This window comes from Pogoniulus pusillus, chromosome 32, assembly GCF_015220805.1.
Source record: "Pogoniulus pusillus isolate bPogPus1 chromosome 32, bPogPus1.pri, whole genome shotgun sequence".
Lineage (NCBI taxonomy): Eukaryota > Metazoa > Chordata > Aves > Piciformes > Lybiidae > Pogoniulus > Pogoniulus pusillus.
The window spans coordinates 5444055-5459707 of NC_087295.1; the positions used below are offsets into that span (position 1 = coordinate 5444055).

At 42.9% G+C, this 15653-nt stretch overlaps 1 protein-coding gene across 10 annotated transcripts in view; it reads left to right on the forward strand.

Annotated features, from left to right (window-relative positions):
• Positions 1-15653, forward strand: part of PDE1C (phosphodiesterase 1C) — a 347029-nt gene that overhangs the window by 118847 nt on the left and 212529 nt on the right. The window contains exons 1-2 of one of the 10 annotated variants that reach the window (XM_064169711.1): positions 14997-15046; positions 15180-15319. The exons of the other annotated variants lie outside the window; for them this stretch is intronic. Coding sequence (XP_064025781.1) covers positions 15021-15046; positions 15180-15319 — 166 coding nt within the window. The 5' untranslated portion in view covers positions 14997-15020. Of the gene's footprint in view, positions 1-14996; positions 15047-15179; positions 15320-15653 lie in introns of those variants that run through there. 10 annotated transcript variants of the gene reach the window in all.

The window sequence follows — 15653 nt, forward strand, 5'->3', positions numbered from 1 at the left end:
GGTGAGTTAATGCATGAACACAGTTTTCCCAACCAAAAGCCTTTGCAAGGAGCAGTACACTTTTCAGTGTATGTGTCTCATGTTGTGAGATTGTAGTTGCACACTTCAAAACCAAGAAAAAAAGCTGAATGCTCATATCAGAAACTGCTTGACAGACCCAGAATAGCTGTTACCACTGAAAGCTCTGAGGCTACATTTGTTTAAACCAGCATTTAAAACACATTCGTGCTAGTAGCAAGCATGTCATGGCTTCAGGGACACAAGCTCCTGTTCAGCATAGGAGCTTGTGCTTCTCAGTGGTGCATTGTAGGCCCCTTGAACACAAGGGTGATGGTCAGCTACACTTCTGCACTGATAGTTTTGCCTGTAGGGGATTCACAGAATGACAGAATTGTCAGGATTGGAAGGGACCTCAAAAATCATCCAGTTCTAACCTCCCTGCCAGGGACCAGAACACCTCACACTAGACTAGATTGCTCAGAATGGGTGGAGCCACACCTCAAAATGACTTTAACTTATTATTTCTTCAATTTATGAAAAGTCTCTCTTTTAGAAGAGTTTCAATCCACATGACCAAGTATTTTTTTCTTGAGCTGAGCTTTCAGATACTTTTTTTTTTTTGCTTTATTAACCATTCACCTTTACTAGTCTGTTGCCTGCATGTGTTACTTCTCTGTTGTTCCTAATTGTTGATTGGTCATTTTTATCAACCCTGGTTTGAAGCACGCATACATAGCACACCTGCACCACAAAAGGTTTCATTGTGTTGCCTCATTTTATGTCATATACTTTGTGTATAGATATGTTTCCATTGGCATTCTGCAGTGATTCACAAGCAAAATCTTCCTGAATAGGAAGATTATTACAGTTGAGAGGCCTGGAGCATTCTTTTAGTACTATGATGACATGAGTGATTTTTTAAAAAAAAAATCCTTATGTTATTTGCTTCAGAATTAGAATTCTTTAATATTTTTTTCTGTGTCTTTTAAAGTTCCTGGTGAAAGTGATAAACGAGTGGTTAAGGGCTCTGTATTACGCTGCTAGGAAGAAAACACTCAAGAGGAGCGAGCACCAAGATAAGAGTACAGGCTAGGCATTCTGCTAGAGGTGCTTCTTCCAGCTGAATCCCAAAGTCTGTTCTTCCTGCCTAGATGGGAATTCAGCTGGAAGACAAATGTTTGTGCTTCTGAGGAGACATCTCACATCTGGCAATGCTGGGCTCAAATAGTCAACACTTCAGCTTAGAACATGATCGGTGCTTACACCAGCTTGACCCAGCATTGGTGCTGCTGAGAGTGACTCTGAATCAAGTTTCCACAGGGTGCTGCAAGTATGTGTGGAGTAAAACTTTTAGACAGTTTCTAAGCAGGTGCGTGCTTGGCCAGTGTATGAATTTCAAGTGTGCTTAGCTGTCTGACATCAGGAGGAACCTTTCTGTGGGCTGAAGCATGTCAGCTGCTGGCACTTGGAAATGAAACACTTACCTAGGTTTAGGCTTGAAGGCTAACTCCAAGGTGCTCAGTGAATAAGTGTTTGCAGAGAAAGGCTTTTCCACAGTCATAGCTGCTGCTCTGTACCTTGCTGCTCTAGTTCCTAAACAAGCAGCAAACAGTTTTGCATATTGCACTTCAGGGAGCTGGAAACTTGATTACAGATCCATGCAGGCTGGCTTGCTTTTCCTATGGGCTCCTAGGTGGTACTTTCAGATTTTTCACTATATAATTAGGAACTGTCATCCTGTTGAAATAAGACTTCCTAGAATATGAAAGGATTTGCCCAGGAGGCTAACTGCGCCCTGGGCTGCATGAAAAGAATTGAAGCCAGCAGGTCAAGGGAGGTGATTCTGCCACTGTGCTGGTGAGACCTCACCTGCAGTTCTGTGTCCAGCTCTGGAGTCCTCAGCAGAGGAAAGACATGGACTAGAGAGGCCACAAAAATGATCAGAGTGCTGAAGCACCTCTGGAGGCCTGTGAGGACAGACCGAGAGAGTTCGTATCGTTCAAGTTGAAAAAGGCTCTAGGGAGAACTTACTGAAGGCTTTCAGTACTTAAAAGGGGGCTGTTAGAAAGATGGGGCAGGTTTTTATCATTGATTTAGGACAGGGGATAATGGTTTTTGAGAAAAATAAGGGAGATGTAGACAAGATAAAAGAAAGAATTTTCTTTACTGAGGGTGGTGAAACACTGGCACAGGTTGTCCAGGGAGGTGGTGGAAGCCCCAACCACATAAGCATCCCAGACTATGTTGTTTAGGGCTCTGAGTAACCCTATCCAACTGCTTTTTGCAGAAGAGGGATGGACCTTTAAGGTCCCTTCCAGAGTCAACCATCCTACGATTCTGTGATTGCATCATTTCATGGAGAATTGGGACAGCTTAGGAGGTTTAAAACTGGGGAAGCAGCCTTTCTGATCTGCTGCTGTATGGTTCATTTGAAAAGCTGCCTTGTGCACTACAGTTTCTCAGCTCTAGTTTGGTATGCGTTAAAAATTCTGCCTAAGGAGCACTCAGTTTTGATGCTGTAAACAAGACTTTAATGGACTAAGGTGTGGCTTGTAGGAGTCTTAAATTATATTCCAACCAGAGCACCGAGTAAAATGTATCACAGTATCAACAAGGTTGGAAAAGACCTCACAGATCATCAAGTCCAACCCTTACACACCTTATTGTTCACGCTGTTATTTTCAACCCCAAGGAGATTTGCTTTGCTGCCACTAATTTTCACACCTGACAGCAGCATGACCCACGTAAGAAAAAAAACAACCCACCACCACCTAACTAGCAAACAATAGATTTAAAGTATTTCAGAGCTGAAATTTCACTGCCTCACAGATATGAGGCAGTCTGGCATACTAGCATGGGAGGGGTCTATGTTTTTGTCTCCAAAACTTGCCTCTGGAGGCTTGTTTGAGGGAGATAGGAGTCATATCTGCCCTCTTCTGCAAGTAGCAAGACCTCTGCAAGGTATTGCCTCGGAATCTCAGGGGCGTCGTTAGAGGCTTCCTCTCCCTTGCCTCACCTTTTGAGGCAAGTTTAGTGACAAAGATTTTCTCTGCTGCAATCCAGGCACTGAAGTTGTCAGTGTGAGTCAGCTGAATCCCCATGTTGTAAGCAAAAATTTTCTGTCACTGTGGTGGTGGAATTGACCCAGCAGAGGAGTGAGAGCTGCGATTTGAGTGAGCAGCTCTGGCTTTTCCTGGCTGCATGCTGAGGTTCGTCAGTAGGCCTTTTGAGTTCACATGTAAACAGGGTTGTTTTTATCCTCTAATACAAATAAGAAGAATGGAATTCCTCCAAGAGCCCTTTGTGTCCTAAGATCACCAGTCTTAGATGAAAGATAGAAGTAAAATGAATAAGCAAAAATCTGCAAAGATTGAGTTAAATGATTTTGTTGCCTTCTTTTGTATTCAAACAATCAAGTAATTAAAATCAGAAGGACTTTGCAGCTTGCAAAACTGGCCTCAGCATTACAATTTCAACATGCAAGCACCTATTTGGCCCAACAAGAGGAAACAACCAACCCATCCCTACTCTAAATGCTATCTTCCACCGGCATTTAAAATGGCACATTTCATCTGCAGATTTAATTGTTTCAGATTTCACTGAAATGTGATACATTGAAGCAGTCACTGGAATATTTACCAATAAACCCAGAAAGTGTTCATTCACCCATGTTTTTAGTGTCAGGTGTGGCATGGCCTAGGATTTTGAGTTGAGAAAGTAAACTTCTCTCCCTTCACCTCTTTAAGTCACAGGCTCAGAGGATATTAGGGATTGGAAGGGACCCAAGGTGATCATCGAGTCCAACCCCCCTGCCAGAGCAGGACCACACCATCTAGCACAGATCACAAAGTTGCTCTCTACAATTTACTTAGGTGCTAATCTCAGAATAAATCAGAACCCCAGTAATCATTGGCTCTAACAATTATTTGTACACACTCCATTCTTGATGAGCTTATGTAACCCATTTCCAGTTGAAAGCAGAAAAAAGCCTTCCCCATCCTCTGTTCCTCTTAGCACACTTGCAAGATTAAATGTTGCAGCAAAATGTTGTTTCTCAGCTCTGATAAAAAGCATGAGTCACAATTCGTCAGGTCGTGTGGGTTCGAATTGCTCAGACTCCTGTGCTGCATCCATTTCAGGACACATTATAATGGAGTGTGGAGCTGCTAGAATTAAGTCAGAGCTGGGGAAGAGAGGGGATTTCCTCTGCTTTCTGGCCAAACATATAGACAAAAAAATTCCTCTGGGAGGCTTTCAATAGCTACAAATCAGTGCCATGAAAGAGGCACCGGAGAAGGTGTTGTTCTGAAAGGACTGAAAACAACTGATAGCAGCTGTCTGTCTGAGCCTCTTTGCGGGTTTGCCATAGCTTCATTGGGTTTTGAGCAGCTTAGAGCAATTTTATTGTGAATGAAGAGTCTAAATACCACATGGAATTTGTTCAACATGTACTTAAAGATAGAGATTTCATGCAACATGACATTATGCTGAATCCAGATTCTGCTGAGGTCCACAAGGAGGTTTCTTAATGTTTTGTGTTTATTCCAGCCAGCCAGCATCATTGTATTGGCACAACAGGCCCCAAATCAGGCTGTTATACACAAGGGTGGCAGTTCCCTTATGGCAGCATGTTTATCACTTATCATTAAAATGCAGTATTTGCAGAGTCCATGTGTAATCTGCTCCCAACACACATTTAGCTAAAAAAATAGCAACATGAAGACCATTTGAGCAAAATACAGGAGAATAATACTGCTTCATACCAGTGCTGGAGAGACAAATGCCTCACAGTAGAGGGAACAGTAATGAAAACAGGATACTGCATGAAAAAAGAACTTCCAGCCTCCTTCCTTCCTGATATCAGTATCACCTATGTCTGAAACTAAACCAAATCATAATTGTAAGAGTCTATTTCTGGGCCTTGTACCACTGTAGATCTTGTCTGCTCTGGTTGCTGAGCCAAGCAGTCTAATAGGAAGAGAGGTGAATACCCCTGGGGGGTCTCTAGGAAAAGACCTCAGTGTGCAATGCAGTATGGAAAAGAGTATAAAATCATAGTATCATAGAATAGTTTGGGTTGGAAGAGATTTCCAAAGGTCGTGCAGTTCAGCCCCCTCTGCAGTCAGCAAGGACATCCTCAACTAAATCAGGTCACCCAGAACCCTCTCAAGCCTCACTTTGAATATCTCCAAGGATGGGGCCTCAACCACCTTCCTTGGCAACCTCTTCCAGTCTTCCACCACCCTCATGGTGTAGAATCCAATCTAAATCTGCTCTTCTCTACTTTGAAGCCGTTGCTCCTCATCCTATCACTACAGGCCTTTGTAAATAATCTCTTTCCAGCCTTCTTGTAGGTCCCTGTCAGATACTAGAAGGTTGCTGTTAGGTCTCTCTGGAGACTTTTCTTCTTGAGCTATGCATAATTACATAGCTCAAAGTTTTCTCAAACTGTTGGCATGCCAACAGAGTTGCTTGGGGCTCTGTACACTCTTTTTACCATCTCTCTTTAAAGTTTTAGTGCTCACCTTTTTTTACCTTAACATTCTTGTGTCTAGTCTCACACGTGCTCAAATAGAAGCACCTAGTGCACACAGCTATGATTTTAGCTGCTCTGCAGATGGTCACAACTGACATATGGGAAAATGATAATTCAAGACTGGATAAACATTTGAAGCCTGGCGAATCCAAAAGCAATAACGATCCTTTCAGGAAATGCTCTGGACTGAGTTATTACAGTGACAGATGCTTCATACATCTAAATCAAATATTTACTGACGAGCAAAGCGACTGCTGCTGAACATATCTTTTAAAAAGGTGAGAAAGAAACATGTTGAGGCATGAATGAAGCTGTGCAGATCACATTGAGGAGCAGTTTGATGGATTTATGACACTGCGTTATATTTATCCGAAGGAAGGGCATACAAATCACTGCTCTGGCAGACAGATCTGTTCCTAAAGGACAATACTGTAATAGCTTCTTGGTTCCAAAGTGGTTTAATTGTAGTTTTCTTTATTATTAAAATGCATCTCCAGGGTAAATTTTTTGTAATGCTCTGGCATGTAGGATACGCTGTTTAAATATCTCTTGGGTGTGACCTAGATAAGTAATTTCACAAGCCACTTGTGGAAAGTTACAGAATAGTTTTATATCAGAGGTGTAGCTCTTCATCAATACATAAAAGTATGGAGGTTTGCATGGGGTAGACCAGTGCTGATGAAGCGGAGACAACCAGCAACAGAACAAGGGGGACACGGTCTCAAGTTGTGCCAGGAGAAGTATAGGCTGGATGCTAGGAGGAAGTTGTTGCCAGAGAGAGTGATTGGCATTGGAATGGGCTGCCCAGGGAGGTGGTGGAGGCACCATTGCTGGAGGTGTTGAAGAAAAGACTGGATGAGGCACTTAGTGCCATAGTCTAGTTGACTGGATAGGGCTGGGTGCTGGGTTGGAGTGGATGATCTTGGAGGTCTCTTCCAACCTGGTTGATTCTATGATTCTGTGATCTGGAGAGGACATTTGTTGTTGCTGTTCTGGAGGAGGCTCTTGCACAGGGTTTGAGTGAGAGGTTTCTACATATCTTCTGCTTTGGAAATTCAGGTGGAGAGTGACATGGAAAGTGAGCAAAAGCATTTGAGCCCAGCCCTGTAAGGAAGGACTTTCAGCAATACCCTTTGCCAAATCAAAATATCATCAAGTAAATGTTTTAGCCTGCCTTTTGCTCTGTTGAAGCACCTGACCCATTAGGGTTTGCAGGATTGAGGACAAGGAAGAAGATAGGCAACTGTGGCAATGGAGGGTGTTGTGAAGGCTAATTTACCCCACATCCTCCTCCTGCTTTTAGTCATGACCCCACTCCCATTGAAGTTCTTTGTTTCTGTGCCCATTTTTTTCAAACATTTGAATTGAGGCCTTGGTAAGCTCCAAATAAGTTGGATCTCCCACATTTGTGTGATCACAGGAAACTGATTCAAGAAGGAGGCCAGGTTAATTAGCCATGAGCCCATGTTGCTTTTTATTCTGCTTCCCTTTCTTTAATTATTCTTTCCTCTGAACTCTGATGCCTGGCACACTGCTGAGATCAGACTAATGAGCTTCTGCTTGGTGAATCACTTGAGCAAAAGGTCCTTGTACGTTGTAGGTCCCTGCTATCAGGCAAACATTTCTCTGGTGATGATCTGGGCTTCACTTTCTGCTTTCACACATGTCCAGTGCACGTTATCCCTGGAAAAATAAGGGAAATACTAATTTAATTGGATATTTTGGAGTGGAAAGTGATCTACATGAGGTCCCATAGGTAATATTTATCACTTAGATTTCAGTCTGCCAGAGTTGGTTATTTAAAGCTCTGACTTGGCTACCTCTGCTGGCAAAAACAAGTGGAACAATCAGATGTGGCTACCTAGCTCCCTCAGGAGAAAGGGAGGAATAAATAGTACTTGGACTCTCTGGCAACAAAAAGTAGTGATAGCCTGAAAATACAACTGGAAAATAGAATCATAGAATGGGCTGGCTTGGAAGGGTCCTCCAAAGGTCATCTAGTCAAACCCCCCTGCAGTCAGCAGAGACATCCTCCACTAGATGAGGTTGCTCAGAGTCTTGTCCAGCCTGACCTTGATTATCTACAGGGATGGGGCTCAGCTACCTCTCTGTGCAACCTGATGCAGCGTTCCACACCCTTATGGTACAGAATTTGTTCCTCACATCCAATCTAAATATGCTCTTCTCTCATTTCAAAGCATCGCCTCTTATTCTGTCACTGCAGGCCTTTGCAAACAGTCCCTCTGTAGCCTTTTTGTAGCTCCTTTCAGGTACTGGCAGGCTGCTACTGGGTCTGTCTGGAGCTTTCTCTTCTCCCACTGTACAGCAGCTCAACAGATTAAAATCTCAATACTCAGTAAAACCAAAAAGGGGGGCTAAGTGGAAATCTATTTTATAAATGACTTCCATATTCTCATAGTTTGATAAAATTCAGTGGTATATGCATAGTTGTTGCATCCTAGAATCATACATTTTTTTTGTCCTAATTCCACAAGGGATAATATATGATGCACAATAATTTCTGTCATCACTCTTTGTAGTTTGTGTATGTTGAATATAGGATCAAATGCAGCACTTCTATGGTACAGGGGGCAGCACTGGCCTGTGTAATAAAACGTACTTTGTGCATGAGAGGCAGGCAAGCTAAAAACCTCCCACTTCCACCTCTCAGAAATGGATGTAGTGATTAAAAAAACCTTTGAGGTAACTTTGTTCTTATTTTGAATAAACTTGAGTATTCATTCAGCCCCTTTGCATCTGAAGATGTGATGGAATACCTGAAGCAGCAAACACTGTTGTAGAGAGTCTATAGAAGGACCTCATATTGGTCTACTTTGATGTTACTGGATGCTTGTTGTTAAAAAAGGCAAAGACTAAAAGGCCAGGTCTTGTGTAATATTCTAATTAATATTAGAAGTAATTAATTGTTTGGGCTGCTACTCCCAGCTCACCTCTTTTGCCAAAACATTTCATAGCTGAGTTTTCAAGCTCTCCTCATACTTTCTTTGCAGTGCATTTTGTAAAACTCCTCTTGCCTTAATCATGATTCCTCTCTTACCTCTTTCTATAAACTGCCACGTCTCGAAATGCAGGTTTTAAGGCTTTCTAGCACTGTGGAGGTCATTACAGAAAAACAGACTTTTAAAAATGCCCTTCAAGAGCACCAGTGCTTTTGTGGATGCTGCAATGCTCTGAGTGAATGCACCACAGTGATTTAAGTAACGACTTGAAGTGTTGTCAACATGGAAGTCTTCTCATTTTGGTAAACCTCCCACACTGAAGAAGGTTTCTGCAGGCTTTCTTCAATGTCTTCATAGACACTGAGCAATCTGAGTGGAAAAGGACAGACCACAGAAGAGGTGTGTACTTCTCTTGGTGGCAATATGAATTGATAGTATTTGACAGAAAATTTCATGCCAGTCATCAGACCTTTAATCAAAACTGTCAACTTGATTGTCTTGACTCAAGAAAACTTTAAATGAACAACCCCTTTCCCATCATCTGAATCAGCTGTATCTTTTTGTGCTGTTGCTTTTACTGTTCACTTCTGTAAATGTCTATTACTTTGTTTATTTTCTTAGATGAAAAGCTAAAACTTGCCTTTGCCCCAAAACTCCTGCTTGAATTTCTCCATCGTATGCCTAGTCTGAGACTGAACACCTTGTTAAGATGCAGGGAATGCAGCAAGAACCTTAATACGTTATCTTTATGCCTCTCTCTTTGTCTCTCTCTCTCTCCAAATATGTATCTATATATTCTTTGCTGTTTCTGAAACTTTTTTAAAGTGCAGCATCTTCTGGGTCGGCTGCATCCCTGCTCCTTCCGGACAGAGAAAGGAAAACTATCCAAACTCTCCGTAATTACTGGATACAGCAGAAATCACGGTCCCCCAGCCCCGAGGGAACTAGGCATGGCTTGTAAATAAAGGCAATTAGCAGTTCCTTAGGTTGCTGCTCCTTAGTGGGCTTTAACCCTTGTCTTCCAATCCTCCCTTATAGTAGTATTAACGACTCTATAGCGAAAAGTGGAAAGTGGAATCTGAAATCTTCCTATCAGTGTAACTCCAGATGCATACACATTGCTTGTTCACACTGCCATAACGTAGAGTTGAATTATGACCCTTTAAAGCAGATTCAGTAGGTTTAAGATGTTATGATGTTCTTGACTAGATGGGAAAAGCATCTGTGCTTTGATGACAGTTTCTCACTGTCAAAAATGGCTAACACTTAGGTGGATATTAATGCTTTTTCAGCAGCCAAGAGCTAAATCAGGTAAAAGTAACTTTGCTCACTGCCATCTATTTTGTCGTAAAGTGTGACGGAATTAATTATGCTATTAGATGAACTGTCTGAGTTATTAATTTTCTGGGTATCAGGATTTTTTTGTTGACTTTTGATACATTTATCAGAGTGGTTCCTTTTTGCAGAGTTCAGTGTTCTGAAGTTGTGTTTTGCCCAGGGCAGAGTGTTGCAATTATGACTTCCCCCCCCATCAAATGCCTACAAGTCAGCTGCAATGTCTAAATATTTCTCAATCACTCCTTATATTTCAACATAAAAGATAAGAAGGATAATGCAATTTAGTGATACAGCTTCCCCCCCTCCTAAGCCCCTCTAAAACAAATCAATAGTTTATAACTGAAAACAAACAAGAAACTTTTCCTGCTGTGATAAAGACTGAGCAAAAACTACCCAGTGTATTTTGGCATTAGCAGTCAGTGTTTTACGAAGTGTTTGAATGGAGTATTAACATAATATTTGGGAATATGGTACTGGCACACTCATCACAGTGTTTGCAATAACTGGAGTTCAGAGATCCAGGCTCAGATGTGTAATAATGAATGCAAAGACAAATACACTGCGGCAGTTTTGATGGGAGGCATTAGTGGTAAGAGCATAAAATACATTCTGGATTATTTATGCATGGGCAGACATGAATATATTGTAGTTGTACTAATTATAGAACTTATTATAACTTGTCATATATAGCTTGAGGCTTTCATTCTGTCAAATCAGATTAATTGATGGAAGAAAATGTGTGTTCACACAGGCAGTATGTAGGAGTAGCAATAGGCAATGTTTCAACGTGCTTCCAGCATCCCCTGCTATCCTTTCAGCACAGGACAACTTAGCTGGTTTTGCTGCAGCCCAGCAAAGACTTCGGAAATGTTGCTGTTTCAACTTAATCACTCCAGTTTGCTTGTGCTCCCCAAAGTGCTGTTTCTGTCAGACAGGCACTTTTGGATGGGCTTCAGTCAGTCTTTTAGATGTTATTGCTTTACCCAGTTAGCTCTGGAAGTCTGCAAGGAGGACTCCAAACTTGCCCACTCTCTTTCCTTTCTATTTTAAGCCAAGACAAGAAACTGCAAGTGCCTTTAAGGAATGTTCTTGTTAGGGAGTTTAATTGCAGAACAGATCTTAATTTGCAGCTGCATGGTATGTCAGAGTTAGCTCTGACCACTCTGCCTTGGACTTGTCTATGAAATACCTGTGCCACCACAGATATTCCTCATCTATCTCCTGAGGGACAGCTTGGGAAGGTCCTTGGATGCAGCATGACAGGTTAAAGTTTGGAGGGTGCTGCCCCAGTGCTGAGTATACAACTCCCATCTCCACTCCCAGCATGGCCTCAACAAGCCAGAGGCTGGGTAGTGGATGTCTGGCAGGCAGGTAGGATTTTGCACATCTCAGCTCTCCTCTGCTTTGAAGACCTGGCTGATCCATCAAGAGGTGGCTTACTACTGCATCTGTGAAAGGATGGCCATGATAGTCAGGCACACAGCTAGTTCCTCACGTTCCTGCCCCTCAGAGCTGGACTTGTGGCATGCCTGAAACTTCTTGTCTCTGTGCAGCAGCACAGCTGCAAGAGCTGAAGCAGTGCTGCTTGCTCAACCTATAAACTTAATCCTTTGGGAAGCTACTCTTTCTTACCATGAGGTGAGCCTCCAGCTTAAGCACAAGTCAAGTGAAATATGTATTCATAGCAGATACCTATGGGAGAAGTTTGTACCATTTCATAGCTGCTGGCCTAGTGTTTGCTGTCTTGCTGGTACCTATCGCAAAAGCAAGGCTGAAACCGCTTAAACAATAAAGGGAATCCCAAAATTGAACTAAAACAGTAAAAGAAATACCTTGCATTTTTATTTTGCCCTGTTACTGCCTCTGTACCTTAAGATCAAACAGACAGAAAGACAGATGTTGGCTCCAGCACTGGTGCCACCATTGCCAGTGCTCTTTCCTCTCCTAGTTTGTTTTGCACAATCAGCTTGTCTTCCGCAAGCACTGAGAGCTGCCTTTCCCCATAGTTGCAATAAATATCATTGCTGTGACATTGTGTCCTCCACAGCTGGCTGCAATGGCTTTTTTGTCTGAATTCTCCAGATTTGGCCCCTGCCTGAATTTCCTGGTTTCATTTGGTTTTGCAATTAGCCATCAGAAAGCACAGTTGTTGCATTCAGCACCTTAGGATCTCAAAGGCTCTTGGACGTGAAAATACAATGAAGCAAAAGGCTGTGCACCATACAAGTTCTCCTCTAGCACCTCTTTAACAGGATCCAATCACTATTAGTCTAGTTTTTAGAATCTGTGGAGGTGTCCTAGCCTGGCACAGAATCTCACTATTCTCTTTTCACTTCTCTCCACCTTGCCTACTTTGCCTGACCAATATCTCTTCCTTCAGTGTCTGTCTTTATAACTCTGACAGTAGTTCATCATTTGTTTTCTATTTCTGCAGTTGATGATACATTTCCTTTAATTTTTAGTTTCCTTTAATTGTGGCCTTCCAGTGTCTGAAGGAAAGCTGGTGAGGGACTTTTTAGGATGTCAAGTAGTGATAGGACTGGGAGAAATGGAGCAAAACTGTAAGTGGGTAGATTCAGACTGGATGTTAGGAAGAAGTTCTTCAGCATGAGGATGGTGAGACACTGAAACAGGTTGCCCAGGGAGGTGGTGGAAGCCAAATCCCTGAGGTCTTTAAGGCCAGGCTGGATGGGGCTCTGAGCAACCTGATCTGATGTGAGGAGTCCCTGGCTATGGCAGGGGGGTTGGAACTGGATGATCCTTGAGGTCCCTCCCAGCCCTGACAATTCTATGATTCATCTTTTTCTATTTGCTTCTAGCTATCAACTGAAACTAAGGTTTTGGTTTGTTTCTTTTGTTTTTGCTTTCCTTCATAACTACTTCTCTCCTCCCACTATGCATGTATTGTTTCTGACATTATCTGGTGCTTTAAATGCACGATTTGCATAGCAAACAATAGCATGGTGAAGGTGAAGAGTACCTAGGCTCTTCTAATCTTGACTGGCCGATTATTGCTGAGGAAAGGAGTGAGTCATTGGGTAAACAGATAATACATGGGTAAAGTACAGGCACATAGGTTGCACCACCATCAGATTGCTGTTGACATATTTTTTACTCTTGAGCTGGAGCTGATATTTTTATTGTTTCAAGGGAAAAATGTTATTTAAAGAGTGTATGGGTTGTGGCTTGTTGATAATACATCTCTGTTTAAATGATGCTCCTGGTAATAAATGAAACTTCATGGAAAATGCTCCTGACTGAAGCTGAATGAGAAAAAAAAATGCAATTCTGTGCATTTGGCAATAAAATTGAAAGAAGTAATGCATGAAAAGAACGAACTGTAAATGGGGATTTTCATTCTACAGGCTGCTTTATGTAACTGTGGTAGACCATGTGGCCATAGGGCTGAGTACCCACCTCTGAATACCACAGGACGTTGTAATTATTTTGGTTTTATTTGCTTGTTTGTTTGTTTTTAAAGATCTAAAACTTGTGGGAGCTAAAAGCTTTGCCTCCCACAGCAAAATCAAAATCTCAGCATCTCTGTGTTGATTTGAGTCAATACTTAAAAGTAACAAAGGGTTTTCTTAAGTGGGATGGCTTGCATTTGTAAAGTCTAATATCAAATGTGGGTTTTATGCACTTTGGCAAAATGATGCAGAAATAATGAAGGATGATAATGCCTTGCATTTATAGACTCCCCCTCCTCACTGTAGCTTGATGTCCTTTCTTGTAGGTAGGTGGCAATGCTGTGCTGGTTCTTAAGTGGAAACACCGAGACAGGGAGTAGGGAAACGATTACCTGCCACCTATGAAACATGTAACTTAGCTTTTGGGTCTCACTGGCGAATCAGTAAGGCTTGATCATCTTATTGACAAGGTCAGGAGTGCCACGAAGTTGGTAAAACTCTAACAGTGTAAGCTGGAATTAAGTATTAGGCTGTTCCCTTTCTGTCAATACAGTGTAGCTTTCTGTGGAGCCATGTGTAATATCACTGGGATTAAAATGAGCCCTGGCACTTTGATTTTTGGAAGAAAAGTTTAAAGATCTGTGGAGTTACCTCAAAGCTTTTTTAACTCCTCACCCCCCTCTCTGGTGGAAACTGTCTTTTGCATGAATGGATGCAAGGCTTCTCTTTCTCCTGTGTATTTAAAGTGTGCTTCAATAGGCAGAAACAAGACTGAACTGTTCAGTTTTGAACAAAATCATCAGCACAGTGTCAGAGTCTGAGCCCTCTTGCACACAACAGATCCCAAAGCAGAAACCCTCCTGATTTTGTACTATGTCCTTTTTTCCCCCCTTTTGTGTTGGGTAGAAGAATCTAGGCAGGCAGGATGGGCTGTTTTTACTCTGCCTGGCTGGCTTTTGAAGCAGTCAAGTTACATGATTAAGAACTGATTTGAACCTTTTAAACAGGGGCATGCTTGATTAGGCTAATTAGTGTATTGTTCACATTTCCACAAGCTACTCTCGAGTGTTGCTGTGTGGACTTGCACAGACGGAATTGGAAGTCATCACTGAAGCCTGTCTTGCCTCACACGGTGATCTCCTCCTTGCAGACTCCTCGAAATGGAACTTTTGCAATACTTGACAAAATGTGTTAAGGCCAGCACAATGTTTGTTAACTTCCCTTTGCTCTAGTGACTTGGGCTGAAAACATCTGGTCAATAGCCTTAACTAAACACAGGCATGCAGGGGATCTTGCCAGAGTTTGAGAGGTGATTGACAGGTCACTGCAATGACGGAAATCCCTGTCCTTCCTCCTGCCCAGAGCAGAAACCCCAGAGGTGATGCCCTGTGTCTTGATCTGTGCTGTGCCTGGGGTCAGACCTGAAGGCAGGCATCCCTCTGCAGAGCTGAGTGTTAACCTCCCCTGTGGGAAGCTCTTGAGCGTGATCCATAGGTGCTGTTTCAAGCTTCATGCATTATGAATACTGTGTTCTCCTTAATGCATTGTTTGTGGCTCTTGTTGAAAGGCATCAATATATCTGTGACTATCATGTTGGGCTTGATCTCTCTTCAGTGTACGGACCTCCCCTGTCGTGTTTGGTGGGGGGGTGGGGGTGGAGAGGTGTTAGGCAACAGTACTTTAACAATTTATTTATTTTAAAAGTAGGTTTTGCCCCAGTTGAAGCCTCACAGCCTGTGCTGTGCATCGCTCTCTCAGGAAAGCAGGCTGACAGCAATGAAACCGATAGCTGTTTGCCACGAGTGAGTGGCTCACTTTCTGTGATTTACCCTGCCTTTTGTTTCTCTCTCTCTCTTTTTTTTTCCCCTTAATTTTTTTTTCCTAAATGGTTTGGCTGGGTTGGCTTTTTCATCTGAAGCAGCCTTTCTCCAATAGCCTGTTCTGCCTTGCGCGCCTGTGTTTGTGTGTGTGTGTGCGAGAGAGAGGGAGGCAGAGAGAGAAGCTGTGCCTGGGCTATGCTGACAGACGACTTTTCCCTCAGTTGTCAGGTTTCGAGCCTGTCGGCAGCGCTGCTGGTAAGTGGAAGAAACTGAATGCCAGGGTGGGGGGAGGAAGGCTGACCCACTGGGAAGCAGCCCGGAGGGACCATGGGCTGCCACTGGGGCAGCCTTCTAGGCAGTGCAGCCTTAGGACCCTCGTGTCTGCCTGGCCGCCCAGCCGCCTGTGCAGACAGCTCACTTGTCAGCAAGGGATTTTCCTCTCCTCCTCCCTTGATGGAGATCCCTCACCCGATATTACTGATTGTATGCTTGGATTATTGTAAAAAAACCAAGCAACTCCCTCCTCCCCCCGCCCCTCCCCAAGGGAAAAAAGAAAAAGAGCCAGCAAGCTCCCCCCCCGCCCCCGAAA